Source organism: Chelonia mydas, chromosome 1, assembly GCF_015237465.2.
Source record: "Chelonia mydas isolate rCheMyd1 chromosome 1, rCheMyd1.pri.v2, whole genome shotgun sequence".
Taxonomy (NCBI): domain Eukaryota; kingdom Metazoa; phylum Chordata; order Testudines; family Cheloniidae; genus Chelonia; species Chelonia mydas.
This window is the reverse complement of record NC_057849.1, coordinates 236,506,342-236,522,393: the sequence shown is the minus strand read 5'-3', so window position 1 is coordinate 236,522,393 and position 16,052 is coordinate 236,506,342. Positions and strand designations below refer to the sequence as shown.

The following is a 16,052-nucleotide window of genomic DNA, read 5'->3' as shown; positions in this document are numbered from 1 at the left end:
GTTGATGCCTTGTGGTTGAAACCTCCTCTCTGTGTTTGTCCTTTGCTAGGGATCTGGAAGTCTCAGGGGAACAAGATTTCCAAGATTTTCTAGTTCCAGCAGGGCCAGAAATACTATAAGATCTGCCTTTCATAATAATGTATATTGGTACTAAAGATTGAGCTCAAATATGGGAGTTTGGTTCAGACTCATTGCCCATTGATATTTTTGATTCTAGTCAAAGGGTATGTCTACACTAAATCATAAAATCATAGCATCATAGAATATCAGGGTTGGAAGGGACCTCAGGAGGTCATCTAATCCAACCCCCTGCTCAAAGCAGGACTGATCCCCGACTAAATCATCCCAGCCAAGGCTTTGTCAAGCCTGACCTTAAAAACTTCTAGGGAAGGAGATTCCACCACCTCCCTAGGTAACGCATTCCATTGTTTCACCACCCTCATAGTGAAAAAGTTTTTCCTAATATCCAACCTAAATCTCCCCCACTGCAACTTGAGACCATTACTCCTTGTTCTGTCATCTACTACCACTGAGAACAGTCTAGAGCCATCCTCTTTGGAACCCCCTTTCAGGTAGTTGAAAGCAGCTATCAAATCCCCCCTCATTCTTCTCTTCTGAAGACTAAACATCCCCAGTTCCCTCAGCCTCGCCTCATAAGTCATGTGTTCCAGTCCCCTAATCATTTTTGTTGCCCTCCGCTGGACTCTTTCCAATTTTTCCACATCCTTCTTGTAGTGTGGGGCCGAAAACTGGACACAGTGCTCCAGATGAGGCCTCACCAATGTTGAATAGAGGGGAACGATCACGTCCCTCAATCTGCTGGCAATGCCCCTACTTATACATCCCAAAATGCCATTGGCCTTCTTGGCAACAAGGGCACAGTGTGGACTCATATCCAACTTCTCGTCCACTGTAACCCCTAGGTCCTTTTCTGCAGAACTGCTGCCTAGCCATTCGGTCCCTAGTCTGTAGCGGTGCATTGGATTCTTCCGTCCTAAGTGCAGGACTCTGCACTTGTCCTTGTTGAACCTCACCAGATTTCTTTTGGCCCAATCCTCTAATTTGTCTAGATCCCTCTGTATCCTATCCCTACCCTCCAGCGTATCTACCTCTCCTCCCAGTTTAGTGTCAGAGACTATAAACTGAGACTACAGTAGCATAGCTACTTCACTGTAGCTATAACGACATAAACCTATAGTCTAGATGCAACCTACAGCAACAGAAGGGGTTTTTCCATCAGATTAGGAACACCATCTCCCCAAACGACAGTAGGTAAGTCGACAGAAGCATTCTTTTGTTGACAGAGCTGTGTCTACGCTGGGGGTTAGGTTGGCATAGCTACATCAGTCAGGGATGTGGATTTTTCACATCCCAGGGCCGACATAGCAATATGGAACTAACTTTTAAGTGTAGATCAGGCCAAAATGATGAAGTGCAGGGGCAAAACCTTCCCATAGTTTTGGGTTCAGCTGCAGTTTCACACAAAAATTTAGTTCTGTCTTTACCTTATCTGAACCTGTTCACCCAGTCCTAGTTTCAGCCTCCAGGGACAAGATGTATTAAATGAATCTGTGGCTTTATACACAGTAAAAAATTAGCGTCCACTCTCTTAATAGCCCCAACCTTTACTGGTCTCATCCATTATGGCCCTGCCTACATCCACTTGTTGTACAGGGCTGGGAGGCACAGCAGCCCCACATGGCCGTTTGCTCTAGGAGATATGGGTCTCAGCAGCTCTAAAGGATGTAGGGGACACAGCAGCTTGGCAGGACCCTTGTCCCCAAGATTAGCAGATATACTTTTGTATGTGAGGTGTTAGATGTACTCAATTTAGCCCTCCTGGAATCAGGAGCAAAACCCACTGAACTCAATGGGAGTTATGTCCACTTTATTATGTATTAGTGTTAACTAGAGGTGCCAAGCTTACAATACAGCAGATGGCTATACCACACAGATAGGGGAACACAAGGAAACGTGATTCTGGGACACTGCAAAACCCACAGAGGGGGCTTCTCATCACAGAAGAGTTTTAAAACTCCCTTCCAGTGTCTCACTGAGTTTCTCACTGTCTTCACTGGGGTCGGGATGTCACCCTGGGTCTCCTCACTACCATTAACCTGATGTCCTTTAGTGTTTCTGCAACATTCCCCAGTCGTCTGTTAGTAGGGTGACCATATTTCCCAAAGAGAAAACAGGACACTCCCAACCGCTCACCCGAGATGTACTTCCCACCTCCATGAGGCTGTTGCCCATGTCTGGAACCCTGCCAGGGACCCCTCAGGAGGCTGTTGGCAGGTTGCTGAAACCCTGCCGACCCCCATGCTGAAACGCTGCCAGTGCCTCTCCTCCCCAGCTCTATCTCTCCTGTTGCAGGGGGCTGGCATCTCTGCTTGCCTGCCCCCATGTTCCTCCACACCGCACCCCACTTTTTTGACAAAAGTGGGCATTTGTCCGTTTGCTCTTGCCAACTGATCAAGCTGCCCAGAGCAAATGGGAAAAATGCCTCCTTTTGAAAAAAAAAAATGTTGGGATGGCAGGGACAGTGCTTAAAAAAGGGACTTTCCCAGCCAAAATGGGACATATGGTCACCCTACCTGTTAGGCCTGAAGTTTCTTACCCAAAACCTTTTCCTGCTCTGAGGAAGAAGAAGTCTCTCTCCAACTCCTCCCAGCAAGTTAGGCAGGCTCAGTGGAAACTGCGTAATAACACTTTCTAGCCATAGTAGATTACCCAGCAAGACTGGGCAGCTGACTTCATCCTGGAGATGTTGCTGGGGGTGACAACAGCCATGGTGTCTGTCAGGGGAATAGAGTGGAAAAATTCGCTCCCATTCACTCAGCAATGGGCCTTTCCCCTGCTGAAACTTGCTAAAAAGAGATGAGCACAAATACCCAGAGCCCTGGGTCTCTTATGGATTTCTTCTGCTTCCTCCAAAATCTCTCATTTGACTCTTCCCCAGCGGACCAGCTTCCTCAGTAGCCCCCCTGCTACTGCTACGGGTACCTGGCCTTGCCCAAAATGGTCACCACCAGGGGCAGACCTCAATTAGGGGTACTATGGCCTCTCAGTATTGTCACTGCTGTGTATTGTGGCTGTTGTACCATGGGATGCAATACCACCTGTTGCTCATTGTTTTAAAAAAAGGTATAAAGGGGCAGGGCCTGGGTCCTCTGAGACTGATGGTAGTGGGTGTTAAGTAGGGAGAGGAAGAATTCTGAGCCTGGAGGGATTCTCAAGTAGCTGGGTATTGGGTTGTGGGAGCTGAGGGGCCTGGGGATTTTCTGAGTTTGGAGGACTATTTGGACAAGGTTTAGTGCAGGAGGGAATGGAGTCAATTGGCAAGTGAGGCCGTATGAGCCCTTAAACTACATCTGAAAGAGGTTGGTCCAGTGAGTTTGGTTGTGTATCATTGAACTGTGCTGCTTTTCTTTGAGGTGCAAGGAGGAGCTGGTAAACAGGCTTTTAGTTAGCTTTCCTGTGCAATGAAATTACACACTAGCTTTCCAGCCTGCAGCTTAATGCTTGGCAGCTGGGCTTTTAAAAGTTTTCAGAGCTGTTAGAATAGAGAATCAAGACTTATTTGCAAGGTACATTGGAGGATTTGTAAGGTACTGCTTTAAATTATGAGCGTAGGGCTAACTTTTGAGGCCTCACTTGGCCTCTTTCCTTTGAGTCTGGGGCTGTGAGTTGTTGTTCTAAGATCCTGTAATTAATAGCAAATGTTTGCAAAGTGCTAAATGTTGTTGCTAAGGTGCTCCTTCAGGCTGAGCTGTGTGGGGAATGTCAGGAAGCTAATTTAGACCCATTTTGAAAATGTTTTCCTAAGCTACAAATATGAGTTGTTTGTATCCAATGCAGTACACTCTGACTTTTTGAATTGACAGGAGGGATAAATACATTCCATATGTATGACTCAACGTGAGCAGGAGCTATGCTCCGACCCTTTGAAAGTGTTCAGTCAATAAACCAAAAGATAGGAGACAGGATTCCGTGTTAGCACTTTCAATGGCATGTTAAGTGACTTACCCAAGTCACACAGCCTCAGGTGCCTTCGTTTACTTCCCATTAAAACAGGAATAGCAGCTATATATGTATTTCTGTTTACATAAATATCAAAAGGTTCCTGATTTGACAGGTATCTAGTGACTAAGGATCACTGCAGTACAAAGCAAATGCATGTAGCATTATATACATGGGTGGTTTCATAAGACATACGAAGCTATAACAAAGAGATGACCAGATACTTCCGAAACTATACAATCATGGAGTTCCCCCAAAAAACTGCAATAAAATTAAAGGCTGAGAAAAAACTATTCATTTCTGAGCCAATGGGGAAGCAGGGATTTGCATATAATAGCTGATTGGCCCAAAGGTGAGAGGCACCACCGAACTCAGCTGCAGAGAATCATAATGTAGTTATTTGCATACATGATTTGATTGGGCAACATTGCTTCTTATCCCAGTATTTACATCTGTGAAGGTAAACAATAGAAATGCTATGTTTTGTCATGACTATTTTTAGCCAATGATGAGGCAGAATTTTCTGGTCTATTACAAAGTGTAATTATCTTGTAGGCTAGAGGGTCAGGTTTTGAAATAGTCCGGTAACAGGTGCTTGGCAGGTGTTAAAGTATCCCTTGAATGGTGTTAAAGTATTTCTGGAATGAGAATGGTGTAAAATGCACACAATGTTATCTTACGTGAGTTCTGGGGGTGAAGAATAAGACTAACGGAATAATTTGTACACCTGTAGACCATCCCGCCAATGATGAAAACAAACATGATATGACCCGCTCGCAGGTAATCAGAGCTGCTGCTGCTTCAGTGAAGCTGGGAAGAGGTTGTTATTGGAGGAAGTACTGAGTTATGGTTGCGACACTGGAATGGGACTCAGGAGACGTGCATTCATTTTCCAGCTCTCCCACAGATATCCGAGATCACGCTGGGCAAGTCACTTTACCTCTGTGTGCCTCATTTGCCAGTTTTCTGCTTGAAAATTCTGTCCTTTTCTCCATCTCTCTCTGTCTGGTCTAATTCCAGTGTAAGATTTTCAGGGCAGGGAGTGTCTCTCACTAGGTATTTGTGGAACACCTGGCACAATGGGGCCATGCTATTGGTTGGGGGCTGCTGGGGTACAAAGGATGATGTAGTGCATAGGGCACTACACTGGGACTCAAGAGACCCTGGCTTAATTTCAAGCTCAGTTACCAACTTTCTGTGAGACTTTGGGCAGATCATTTAAGCTACCTTGTGCCTCAGTTTCCCATCTGTAAAATGGGGGTAATATTTCCCTATCTCATCGAGGTATTGTGAAGTTAAAATCCATGAAAAATTGTAAGGTGATCAGCATATCTGCATATCTAGATACATAGGGGCTACTGCAATACAAATAATCATAACAGGAGAACAAAATTTGAAAAGTGAGAGGAGTATTTTGACTTCTTCAAATAGTTTTGCATCCCACATGGACTGATTATTTAATTAATCTGGCTGAATGAGAAGACTGGAGACCAACACAAGAGGCTGGCATTCTGTATCCAGTGTGAATCCCAAGCTGCCAATCACCTGGCTGTGGCATGAACAGTAGTATTGACTGGCTTCAAGTTGCAAAATTGCCTTGCAGGATGATTGTTCACTTAATTAGGAGTTAGTTAGATGAATGGTCCTTGGCTAGTGGGGGTCATAATTTTTCATCCACTTAGGCCTTGGACGATGTGCACCAGGACATGCAAGGCTGCTGTGCTCTGTCTTGAATAGGAGCAGAGAGTACAGGAGGGTGTAAGTCTTAGACTCTGTGTGCATCTGCTACCTTCCTCTTGATTCTAGGGAGAAAAAAGGATGAGAAATAGTTCTGTGAGAGAAGAAACAGGCTTAAGAGAGACTCCCAGCATGCAAACGAAACATTATATACTCCCCTCTTTGAGTTACTCCTACTTAGGAAGAGGAGAAAGTCAGTGGCTATGCAGCAGTGCTTTCATTAAGGCAGGATCAGATTCCCTTGCATACCCTGTCCTTCTCATCATCTTTTAGCTTGTGCTCACATGCACAGCATTCCCCCACATGCACTGGTCAGGATCAAGCACGTAATAGGTTTTTCACATTCCCTCAGAGCAACTTACACATAGAAAGAGAGTTTTACTCTGTATGTGTATGACAGACAGACAGACAGAGAGAGAGAACACGGGGCATTGACTTTAATGGAGTTACTCCAGATTGTCAGGGTTGAAATTGAGATCAGGATTTGGCCCCATACGTAGTTTAGGCTTTGATCAGTCTGTGAGATTCTCCATCCTTGTGCGTTATCTGAGGTTTCCATTAAACTTAACTTAACACTGTTAATTTAACACTGTTACGTCTCTCTGTTGGCTTTCAGTTATAACTGACTGCACCATGTCCTCTAAGACGACCAAACTAGACATTGCTTCCTCAGAGAACTGGGAACAGAAGAAGCAGGTGGGTACATGCTGTAGGAATATGGGGTTCAGCAGGCAGGATACTGGTTTGCACTATTAAGCACCAGCCAACAGGTAATTCAGGCCTACACAAAAGTGTCAAGAAATGTGCCTAGTGACTGTTGAAATGAGTCCAGAACTGAATGAATGTGAATACTAAATTCTCCATTCTGTGCCAAGAAAGATAGTGGACCAGGTCCTAAGCTAGTGTAAATTGGCTTGTCTATCTTTGGAGGTGTGCTGATTTATACCAGCTGAGGGTCTCACATTAGGTTTATAAGTAGCATCAGGACTGGTATTTTTCAGCCCTTCTCATCCACGCTGGTGTCATATGCCAAGGCCAACACTGACACAGCAAAATTTGTATCTGACAATTGTTCAGCAAATTCAAAGGTGGTTTCTGGAAGTCCAGCAAATTCAAAGGTGGTTTCTGGAAGTCTATTCTAAATAGCCATTCCACTGTTCAGTGATTTCTTCTGTTATGTTTTTCCATGCACAACGACCAAAGCAATGTTTGTTTTTAGTCTAGCTGACTTTGATTTTTGATGAAGGAAAACAACAAAGAACATGTATAAAGGGCCTGTACACCAGTTTTATGTTACTGGTGTGATGTAATATTGGCATAAAACTGCATCTGAACTGAAAAACAAAATAGCAGCTGTCTCACAAGAGCCCCCAAAGTGAGCAAGAAGGGGTGGATTTTGAAGGTGCAGTACACAGCAAACGAAATGACATCTCCTTTTAGTTACTAAATTAGTCACACTAGATTAGATGAGAAACGGTCTAGACTAAGACTAGAAACAGTCATAACTAAGTATTCCACCCCCTCCTTAAAGGGCAAGGGGTAAAAGAATCTTTTGATTTTGTTTCATTCTAATTTTCTGTTTAAAGAGTTCAAAGACAGAACTAGTAGAAGTTGTACCTGGACTCAAATTGCTGTAAACTCTCCTTCTCCACCGCCAAAACCCACTGTCTTCTCAATGTATGGACCTACAGTACTTATTGCTCAGAAATGTGAAGTAGGACTAGATGTTTGATTTTATTAGACTTTTCAACTTACCTAGTTTAAATAGATGTATTAACGCAGACCGTGGACTCTGATTTTCTTTGAGCAAACAGTAGGATTTCATTTCCTCTACAACTCCAGATCTACAACCACTGTACCTGGTGTAGCTCCATTGACTTCAATGAAGTGCTGCCATTTAAACTAGCTCTGGACTGGTCCTAATCCTTTGGAAAGCCAGATAGATCAAGGGGAGTTTTGAGTTTGCTTCTCACCCTGCCAGTGAATCTTTGCTGATGTGACTTTTTCTGTTTTGCCTCAGTGTAATGTCTTGAAGAAACCTAGTGGCCTACCCTTCGTAAGCAATGTCTGTCACTTGGTTTCCACTAAATATACTTCCATCAAAAAGAGACACCCGTACATCAAATTTATATGTACTGGGACAGAGAAAGGAGTGAAGACCATTAATGAAGTTGTGGTCAGCAGTGCACAGCCAGTTCTGAATACCCTGGAACCTCAATGTGAGTAAACTGAGACAGAGAAGCTTTTCTCAACGGGAAGGGAAAGCGTAACTCAAAATAAAAATTTAGTGGGAAATTCCTCATTCAGTCCTGACTGTCACACGTAGGTGGTGTGCAATTTCTCAGCAACTTCTGTGCCTAAAACCATCTGGAAAATTGGCCTCTGTCTCCACTTGTGATGTGGCTGATCTGAGAACTATGATATATAAACATAAGCCAGTCTGTTCCTGCTCACACTGAAAGAGAGTCAAGAAACTAAGTCAATTTACCTCTCTATAGCTGCAACAGTAAACTGCAAGGGTCTAGAGTCAGTGGAGGAGAAGCTGCCGATACTTTGTCAAACCGCTGATCAGGTAATTATCTTTTATTCAACTAGAGACTCTTTAAAGGGGAAGGCTCTGATCCGATCTATTAGCAAGACTAACTAGAGCAGTGGTGGCAGCTGAATGCCTTGCTGGAGAGGTGTGGATAGTTGTAGCCTATTTTGCAAGAATGTATTTGATGAAAAAATGGGTTATTGTGGATTTCACTAGACTATAACAGGCAGTCCATGCAGTTTCAATTCAAACACTGGAGGAAATACTGGGGCAGTGGACAAACACACATTTTCTGATGACTGCAAACTAGGAAAGGGCAGATCAAATTGGATGACACAAGCCCCATTTCATAGATGTTCCAGGACAACATTATGCTGAAGTGTCTACTGTATGGAAGATTAAAGCTCACAACAAGCAGATGGTGATGTCCCTTCATCAATTGATATCTACCCTATTTTGAAATGAGATCTTTGGTCAAAGCATTAAAAAATGGACCTGCAGTTGTTCAGAAGTTTTGAAAATTTACCCCCACCTTATTATATATCTCATTATGAATTTAGCAGCCTAGCTTTGGGCACCCGACTCTGAAAACTTTGCCCAAGAGCTTTTTTTTTTTTTTTTTTTTAAAGTATAAATCCAACTTTCCTCTATTTTATTTTCAGGTTGTTTCAGATGCAAAGGACTTCATGAGGTTTTCCAAAGTGATGGGTGAAAATGATGCAGTGACCAAGACAATAATAGGAGTGGTCGGCCTGACCAAAGAGGCCATCCAGACCAATATGGAGACCCCCAAATCAGCAGTGATTAATGGTATGGATACAGTCATGGGATGAAAAGTATGTAGGACTGGCTGAAAAACAAGAATTCTGATTTACATCAAAATTGGAGGATTTGAAATGCTTTTTTGTTCCACAATGGAATGAAAATGAGACCTTTCAAACATTTTCATTAAAAAACACAAATGACTCCCACTCCAAAATAGCCTGGTAATTAGGGCACTACTCTGGCATGTGGGAGACCCAGGTTCAAGTTCCTGCTCTGCCTGATTTGGAGCAGGGAGCTGAACCTGGGGCCCCCACATCCCAATTAGTGCCCTAGCTACCAGGCTATTGGCTGTTCTGGGATGGGGTTCTGTCAATTCCATCCTGAAGCTGAGAAGCCTTCATGATGAAAGTTGCATCCAAATCGCTACACTTCTGTGAATAGTTTTGGTTTTGATGAATCTGTATTTTCCAATATAAAAACATTCCGCTGAAAAATTCCTGATCAGCTGTAGTCATATGGCCAAGAATAAAATGTAAGCTGTGCTGGAGACAGCTGAAGAGCGAGCACATCCCTGCCTCCCCATGGCTGGTGAAGTGGATAAGAACTTGTCTGGGTCACACTCGCGTTGGGAATTTCAAAAGAGCCTAAGGGAGTTCAGTTTTCAGCTTCTTCTGATTTCCAGTAAAAGCTGAGTACCTACATCTCATAGGTTCTTTTGAAAATTCCAGTCCTGGTGTCAGTATTTTTGCCATAGCTCCAAAATAAATTGGGAGCATCCCAATGTTCTGCTTTTTTCATTACCTTGGACTTACCTTCTCTTTGGAGTTGGCTGATATAATAACAAGCCAGTAAATGGATAAAGGGCCCCTTGCATTGATAAGACCGAATAATAAACAGGATTCCCACTTGAATTAGCTTTAAGCCATGAGCTACTCCTTCATTCTAGTCCTTGCTTTCATCCATTCACCTCCCTGTGGTGTAAAAGGAAGACAAATATCGGACTGACAGAAGAGAGTGAGTTTAAAATATGTCCCCAGGCACCTTGTGAAGTGAGACTTGACCTCAGCTGCCATGACATGTGTTAAGCTGTTATGTAACATTTGTTCTGCTGATGATTGCTCAGTAAAATGCAGACATCTGGGAGAGCAAGATCCCAAGCCATAAACCTATGATTGGTGCTGAGTGTGTTTACATCCTGGAGCACATGCTGTCACTCGGGGGGTGTTAATGCTTCACGGATAGGGGAAATACAAGTGTGTGGTCAATGGTTATGTTCCTTACCAAAGGGTAAATGGTAGTAAATGGGGAGGAGATACTTTAAGAACCACTGACCTTTCTAGAAAAGCACTGGCTAATTTCAGAGGAAAAGTGGTTACACACGCTGGATCTGGGTTTCATTCCCAGCTCTGCCGCAAATTCCTGTAGGGCCTCAGACTAGTCATTTCAGTTCTTTGTGCTTCAGTTCCCCGTTTGTAAAATAGGGATAATCTTTTCTTCCACCCATTGTCTGTTTAGATTATAAATTCGTAGGGGAAGAGACTGTCTTCTGCTACGTGTATGTACAGTGCCTAGCACAACAAGACCTGAGTCAGTTGGGGGCTCCAGGTGCTGCCATAATACAAATAACAGCAATAGTAGTTTACCCAATTTCTCATTAAAACAATTCCATCACTCAATTGGTGGCAAACAGTGGTAATAGTAGTGCTGTTGCCAAAGGGCCAGATTTTTAAAGGTATTGAGGCACCTAAAGATGCAGACAGGGATCTAGTGAGATGTTCAAAATGCCAGGGTGCCTATCTCTATCGGTAGGAATTATGTGCTTAGGAACTTTTTGAAAATCCCACCAGGTGCCTATTTATCCTTCTGGGTTCCTAAATACTTTTGAAAATCTGACCCTTAGTATCTAAGGTACATGTGCTGCAAAGGTTTTCTAAAAGCTCTGCTCTAGGAATTATTGTGTGGAAGTTCTGTAGCCTGTGTTATACAGGAGGTCAGACTAGATGACCACAGTGGGCCTTTCTGGCTTTATAATCTATGAATCTGTAAGTCAGGCTTTCAAATGAAGATTTGGGGAAGCTGTGGTCCATTCTGGCATTATCGCCTTTCATTTGGCAGAATAACCTTATTCTCTTGTCTCTTTCAGTTAAACCTATAGCTTTTGCAGAAGGGCATGGAATGGCTTCTGCTCAGCAGCAGCAAGATTATGACAGTTACCTACTGCGTTTGGGCTCCATGATGACCAAATTCCAGCAATGTGCTTACCAGCATTCCCAGAGCAAGGTGAGGAATGCTGGCCAAAGCATCTGGGAGGCTCTTCAAACTAGTTACCTGGTAGTAACAAAGTTCTTCTTTTCCCTTCATCCTTATCCCAGAGATGTTCTGGGCAGGACCACAATATAACTAATCTTCTTCTTTGGGTGGCCTCTGCATATTTCCACTCTTGAGATATACCCAGTGCATCATTTGTAATGAAAGCAGTGCTGGGGCTCAAGCAATTAAGTGCTGGGGATCAAGAATTTTTTTACTTTCGTAACTGATACGGCAAGCCCAGAAGTGCTGGGGTTATGAACTGCCAAGCCTAAAGGTGCCGGGGCTCAGCTCTGGCAAGCCTGACACAAATTAAGCACTGAATGTACCTGTGTCACAGCCAGGATCAGTGGAACCTTCCAATGCCACTGAACCATTACCTTACATCCTCCTCTTGTGATTCCAAATGTTTGCAGGGTGTGCCATACGAGTGGTGTGAAGCACCAACTGTCATAGTTCCTTCCAGCCATGGTGGCAGATGGAACGAGAACCTCGCCTGGTCCATGGACCCAGTTTTGTCAGAATGTATCATTTCCAGTGCCTTCTTCATTAGGATTAGTGTTAGTTAGCTTCTTCAGTTAGACAGTTGTTTTACTTATCTTTTTCAGGTTTGGCAGCTTCATTGCTGATCTTTGTCCTAATAAGTTTTTTTTCTTTAGCAATCCAGTCTTTATGAGAGTCAAAGATTGCAAGACTTTTTATTTCTCTAGGCCCCTTCCAGACAGTATATAGCAGTGATACTCATCCTGAGGCTCACAAGCCACAAGTGTCTCTTTAATGTGTCTCCTGTGGCTCTTTGTAGCATGGGATATTAAAACACTGTGATTTAATTATTAACCAGTCAGGATGCTTTTACTATGTTGTTAACCAATTAAGTTATCAATTTCCACTAAGTTATTAACTTATTGACTGTGTGTTATATATATATATATATATATATATATAAGTAAATGTAATATAGTACTATAGTAAATGAAACAATGAATTCACACTACTGGGTAATGTTGATCTTTAATATGGCTCCTGCACCACTGAGCACTGAGTATCACTGGTATATAGCTTCAACACAAGCTCCTCAGTTATCGGGGGAACCATACCAAACAGGGCTGGATTGGCATTGAAAACATCAAAGAGAGTGGGAACAATGGTTCCGTATTGGGGAACAGTTTTAGGATCAAACAATAGTTTAGTTGTAGATGTCTCCCATTTCAAGAGATATTTCTAAAATTGTACCTTCACAATATTAATTTGCTTCTTGCAGTTGCTGAAATATTGCATCATTGCCTTGATTCATACAATTACCCAACCCCTGAAGACCATCTATCTGATCCTACTGATCATTATTGAATACTTTCCCGTCAACTTTCAGGACAAGATGCTACAAGTTTCCCGTACCACAGAAGTGCTCCGTGCTTCATTCTCCACTCTTGATTCCTTCCAAGATCTGTCTAGACGAATCCTCTCCCAAATATGGGAGAAAGTGACCAAGAAAGAGGAACATATGAATGAGCTGCTGGAGTATGTGGTGTACAGTACACCTCTGTGTTGGTTTGTGGGAGCCTTCAATGCTTTAAGAGGCAGAATATAAGCAGACTCCACAGAAACTGCAGACTATGGAAAGAAGGCGCACGTGACAAGTGACACTATTTAGACTGCAGAAGTTTGGAAGCTGTTACAGGACACGACTTCCCTGTGGCGCTAATTTATTTGTAGAACTGTAAAGTTTGTCGAACGAAAGCTTTGATCTTTGTGAACCAAGCTCTGAGATTAGAGCTGAGCCTCAGAATAGCCTGGAAATAAATAAATAAATCAGGTTCTTTCAAAGTCCCTTTGTTGCTGAAATCTGCCTCCCCAAATTCACAGAATCATTTAAATACCGGCTGTGGGAGGGGAAAGGGAACTATAGCAAGTCTGCCCTTGAGCAAGACTTTTGTTTGGTTACACACGTGGTGAACAGAAGCAATTTAAAACAGGGAGGTTAATCAAAGATTAGGAATTTTAGAAGATCGCAAACAGAATGTGCCATTGCATAGTCCTTTACATAAGACCATAAGAGAGACCCTACTGCGTCAGACCAAAGGTCCATCCAGCCAGTGTCCTGTCTGCCAACAGCGGCCAGTGCCAGGTGCCCCAGAGGGAATGAACAGGTAATCATCAATTGATCCATCCCCTGTCGCCCATTCCCAGCTTCTGGCAACCAGGCTAGGGACACCATCCCTGCCGATCCTGGCTAATAGCCAGTGATGGACCTATCCTCCACAAACTTATCTTGTTCTTTTTTTAACCCAGTTGTAGTTTAAATTCTGTTAGAGTTCCAGTTGTCCCCTCTTGTAAGTAGAAAGCTCTTTAAGGGCAACATTGTGATTTGCCCTACATAGCCAGGCAGGACAGGAGGAATGGCTGAGTAGGGAATCACTGTTCTGTAGCTGATGGGATATCAGGCTCTGTGGGGCTGCTAATGCCCTCCAAAACGCAGGTCGGAAGAGAGTGGGCAGACCAGGCAGAAGAATATATAGATCTTCACTATATGTCCTGGGACACTTGCACGATACAGGCCTGCTTCTCCACTGCTTTGCACCTTGTGTAGTCATTTACCCCTGTGCACAGTGGGTGTGAAATGCTGCCACATGGGAATGGTAGTGTAACCCAGGCTAACATAGTGTGAGGGTTTGTACCCCACTCCACCCCAGTAGCCAGGCCATCTAAAGAGGTGTATGAGTTTGCTAAGGAACCTGGATTCTTTAGTACAGGTAACAGAAGCTCAATTTGATACAGGATGAAAAATCCTCACTAGAGCTAGGTAAAATATTTTTTAATCATAAATTTGCCAAAAAATGCATTTTTCAGAACACAGCAATTATTTGAAAATTCAAGTAAAAAATGGGGGAAAGAAATTGAAAAAGTCAAAACAGTTTGTTTTGTTCATTTCAAAATGAAGTGTTTTGACTTTTCATTTCAAATAGTTTCGCTTTGACCATTTGGAAATGAAACACTTTATTTTTTTTCATTTTGAAATGGTGTTTCTTTTCAAAATTTAGCTAGATTTAAAAAAAGGGAGGGGGTACAAAGCACCCAAAACCAACATGAAAGGAAAAACTGAAAAATAATCTTTTAGGGTCACATGAATGGTTTTGTTTGGCTTGAAACACATTTGTTCATTTATTCCATTTCAATGAGGAGAAACTGAAAAATAAAATCAGTTTTGGTTTGAACGGATTGTTTTTAATTTTGTTTTTTGTTCAGCCGCTGAAATGAAAAATGCATTATTTGCTCAGTCCTAGTCCGTCCGCAAATATTTTAATGTTGCATGACAATGTCAAGTGGGAAAGGTGGCAGCTAAAGGGAAGTATCTCAGAATCTCTGTCTAGTTGCCCATTTGGGGTAAATGTTCATAAGGGAAGGGGATAGCACTAACATAAAAAGACTACAAGGGTGGAAATTAAGGTGGATTCAGCACTGGGTAGGGTATCAAAATTAAACTAAAGAATCTGAGTTGCTTCTGGTTCATCCATAACTCTTTTGCTGACCCAATTAACTGCACCAGAACCTCACACCTTCTCCAAAATATCACAGGTAATGCCATGAAGTAGTTTGTGTCACAAGGCTGTACTGTACAGTGGGCGAAAGGGAATCCAATGGAAAATTGTATTTTCATGCAATCAGGCTCATTTTACAAATGTTTACAATTTCCTTGATATTTATCTGTATTGAAGGCATATAAGCTGTCAATGGAGTGGAGAGGCCTTTTCCTTAAGCATTACAAAATGCAGCCTGAAAGAATATTTGAAAAATGCAGCTTCGTATGTTTAGAATGAACAGTAAAATTCTTTCAAATTCAGTTACTTGGAAAACTTTGTGTCTTGCAAGTTATATGATAAAGCGGCCTCATTCTGTGAGAACCCCAAAACAGTCAGGGTGCATTGGAGGTCCTGTCCAGACTTACATTTCTGTGCTTCTTGCATTATCAGGAGTAGCTGGTCTTCAGGTGCTAATGGAGCTAAGCTCTATCAATATAATGTGACAACAGATTATGGGAAAAACCTTGAAAACATGAAAAGGGCAAACCCAGATGCACAGGCATTTGCCTGCCCCTGCAGAGAGCCTCACACAGGAGCTCAGAGAGGTGTGAACTGCCCCATTCATCAAAGTGGGGTAACTCCCATGCCAAGTGATGGTGGTATACATGTCTAGATTTTTAACCATTTCACTGCTGATCAAAGTAAGCAAGAAAGGAGAGGGAGGATTGCATATGTGCATAATCTACTGGGACTGGCATCTCATTTTCATGGTGAGAGTGGATGTCATTAGGGAACTTCACACTTCCATGGCCAAAATCTGACCCTTGGGGCTAAAAGACCAGATGACACCAATCCCACAGAGCCCAGCTAGGCATTTACCTGTTGAAGTCCTGGGAAGGTGGGTGGGCACACACCAGGAACAGCAAGGGCCGGGTGGAGAATAAAGAGTTACTTCTCTTGGGGTGGATGCTGCTTCTCCCCCTGCTGGAGGCTGGGTGCAGACATGGGCAGACATCACTGCCTCAGTTCTATTCAATGGATATTCTCAAGCTTTTCTTTCCAGCCATGTGAGGTAGAAACATTTATTTGTAAATGGCAGCTGAGATTGACATAATCACATGACTGGGATCCAGGCATGTGGCTATTGTGCCTCCGTCTTAATCTGGTCA

The 16,052-nt window shown here is 42.9% G+C and overlaps 1 protein-coding gene and 1 long non-coding RNA gene across 7 annotated transcripts in view; one reads left to right on the top strand and one right to left on the bottom strand.

The window, feature by feature from the left end:
* The window catches only part of LOC119563654 (perilipin-3-like), a 103,741-nt gene extending 90,551 nt beyond the window's left edge, over positions 1 to 13,190 (top strand). The window contains exons 1-8 of one of the 5 annotated variants that reach the window (XM_043539645.1): positions 1,078 to 3,380; positions 4,754 to 4,800; positions 6,374 to 6,453; positions 7,778 to 7,976; positions 8,256 to 8,329; positions 8,956 to 9,103; positions 11,202 to 11,338; positions 12,627 to 13,190. In XM_043539645.1, coding sequence (XP_043395580.1) covers positions 6,391 to 6,453; positions 7,778 to 7,976; positions 8,256 to 8,329; positions 8,956 to 9,103; positions 11,202 to 11,338; positions 12,627 to 12,953 — 948 coding nt within the window. In that variant the 5' untranslated portion in view covers positions 1,078 to 3,380; positions 4,754 to 4,800; positions 6,374 to 6,390 and the 3' untranslated portion in view covers positions 12,954 to 13,190. The other 4 variants (XM_043539639.1, XM_037877245.2, XM_043539636.1 and 1 more) reach the window with 4 other exon arrangements.
* LOC122464480 lies at positions 2,371 to 16,052 on the bottom strand. 2 transcript variants are annotated; one of them, XR_006288557.1, is made up of 4 exons: positions 15,763 to 16,052; positions 9,871 to 10,029; positions 5,566 to 5,822; positions 2,371 to 2,795 (listed from the first exon to the last, which is right to left on the bottom strand). It is a non-coding gene; the product is annotated as an uncharacterized LOC122464480 (long non-coding RNA). The 2 variants fall into 2 exon arrangements; XR_006288556.1 differs by lacking the exon at positions 2,371 to 2,795 and having other exon boundaries at positions 4,940 to 5,822; positions 15,763 to 16,048.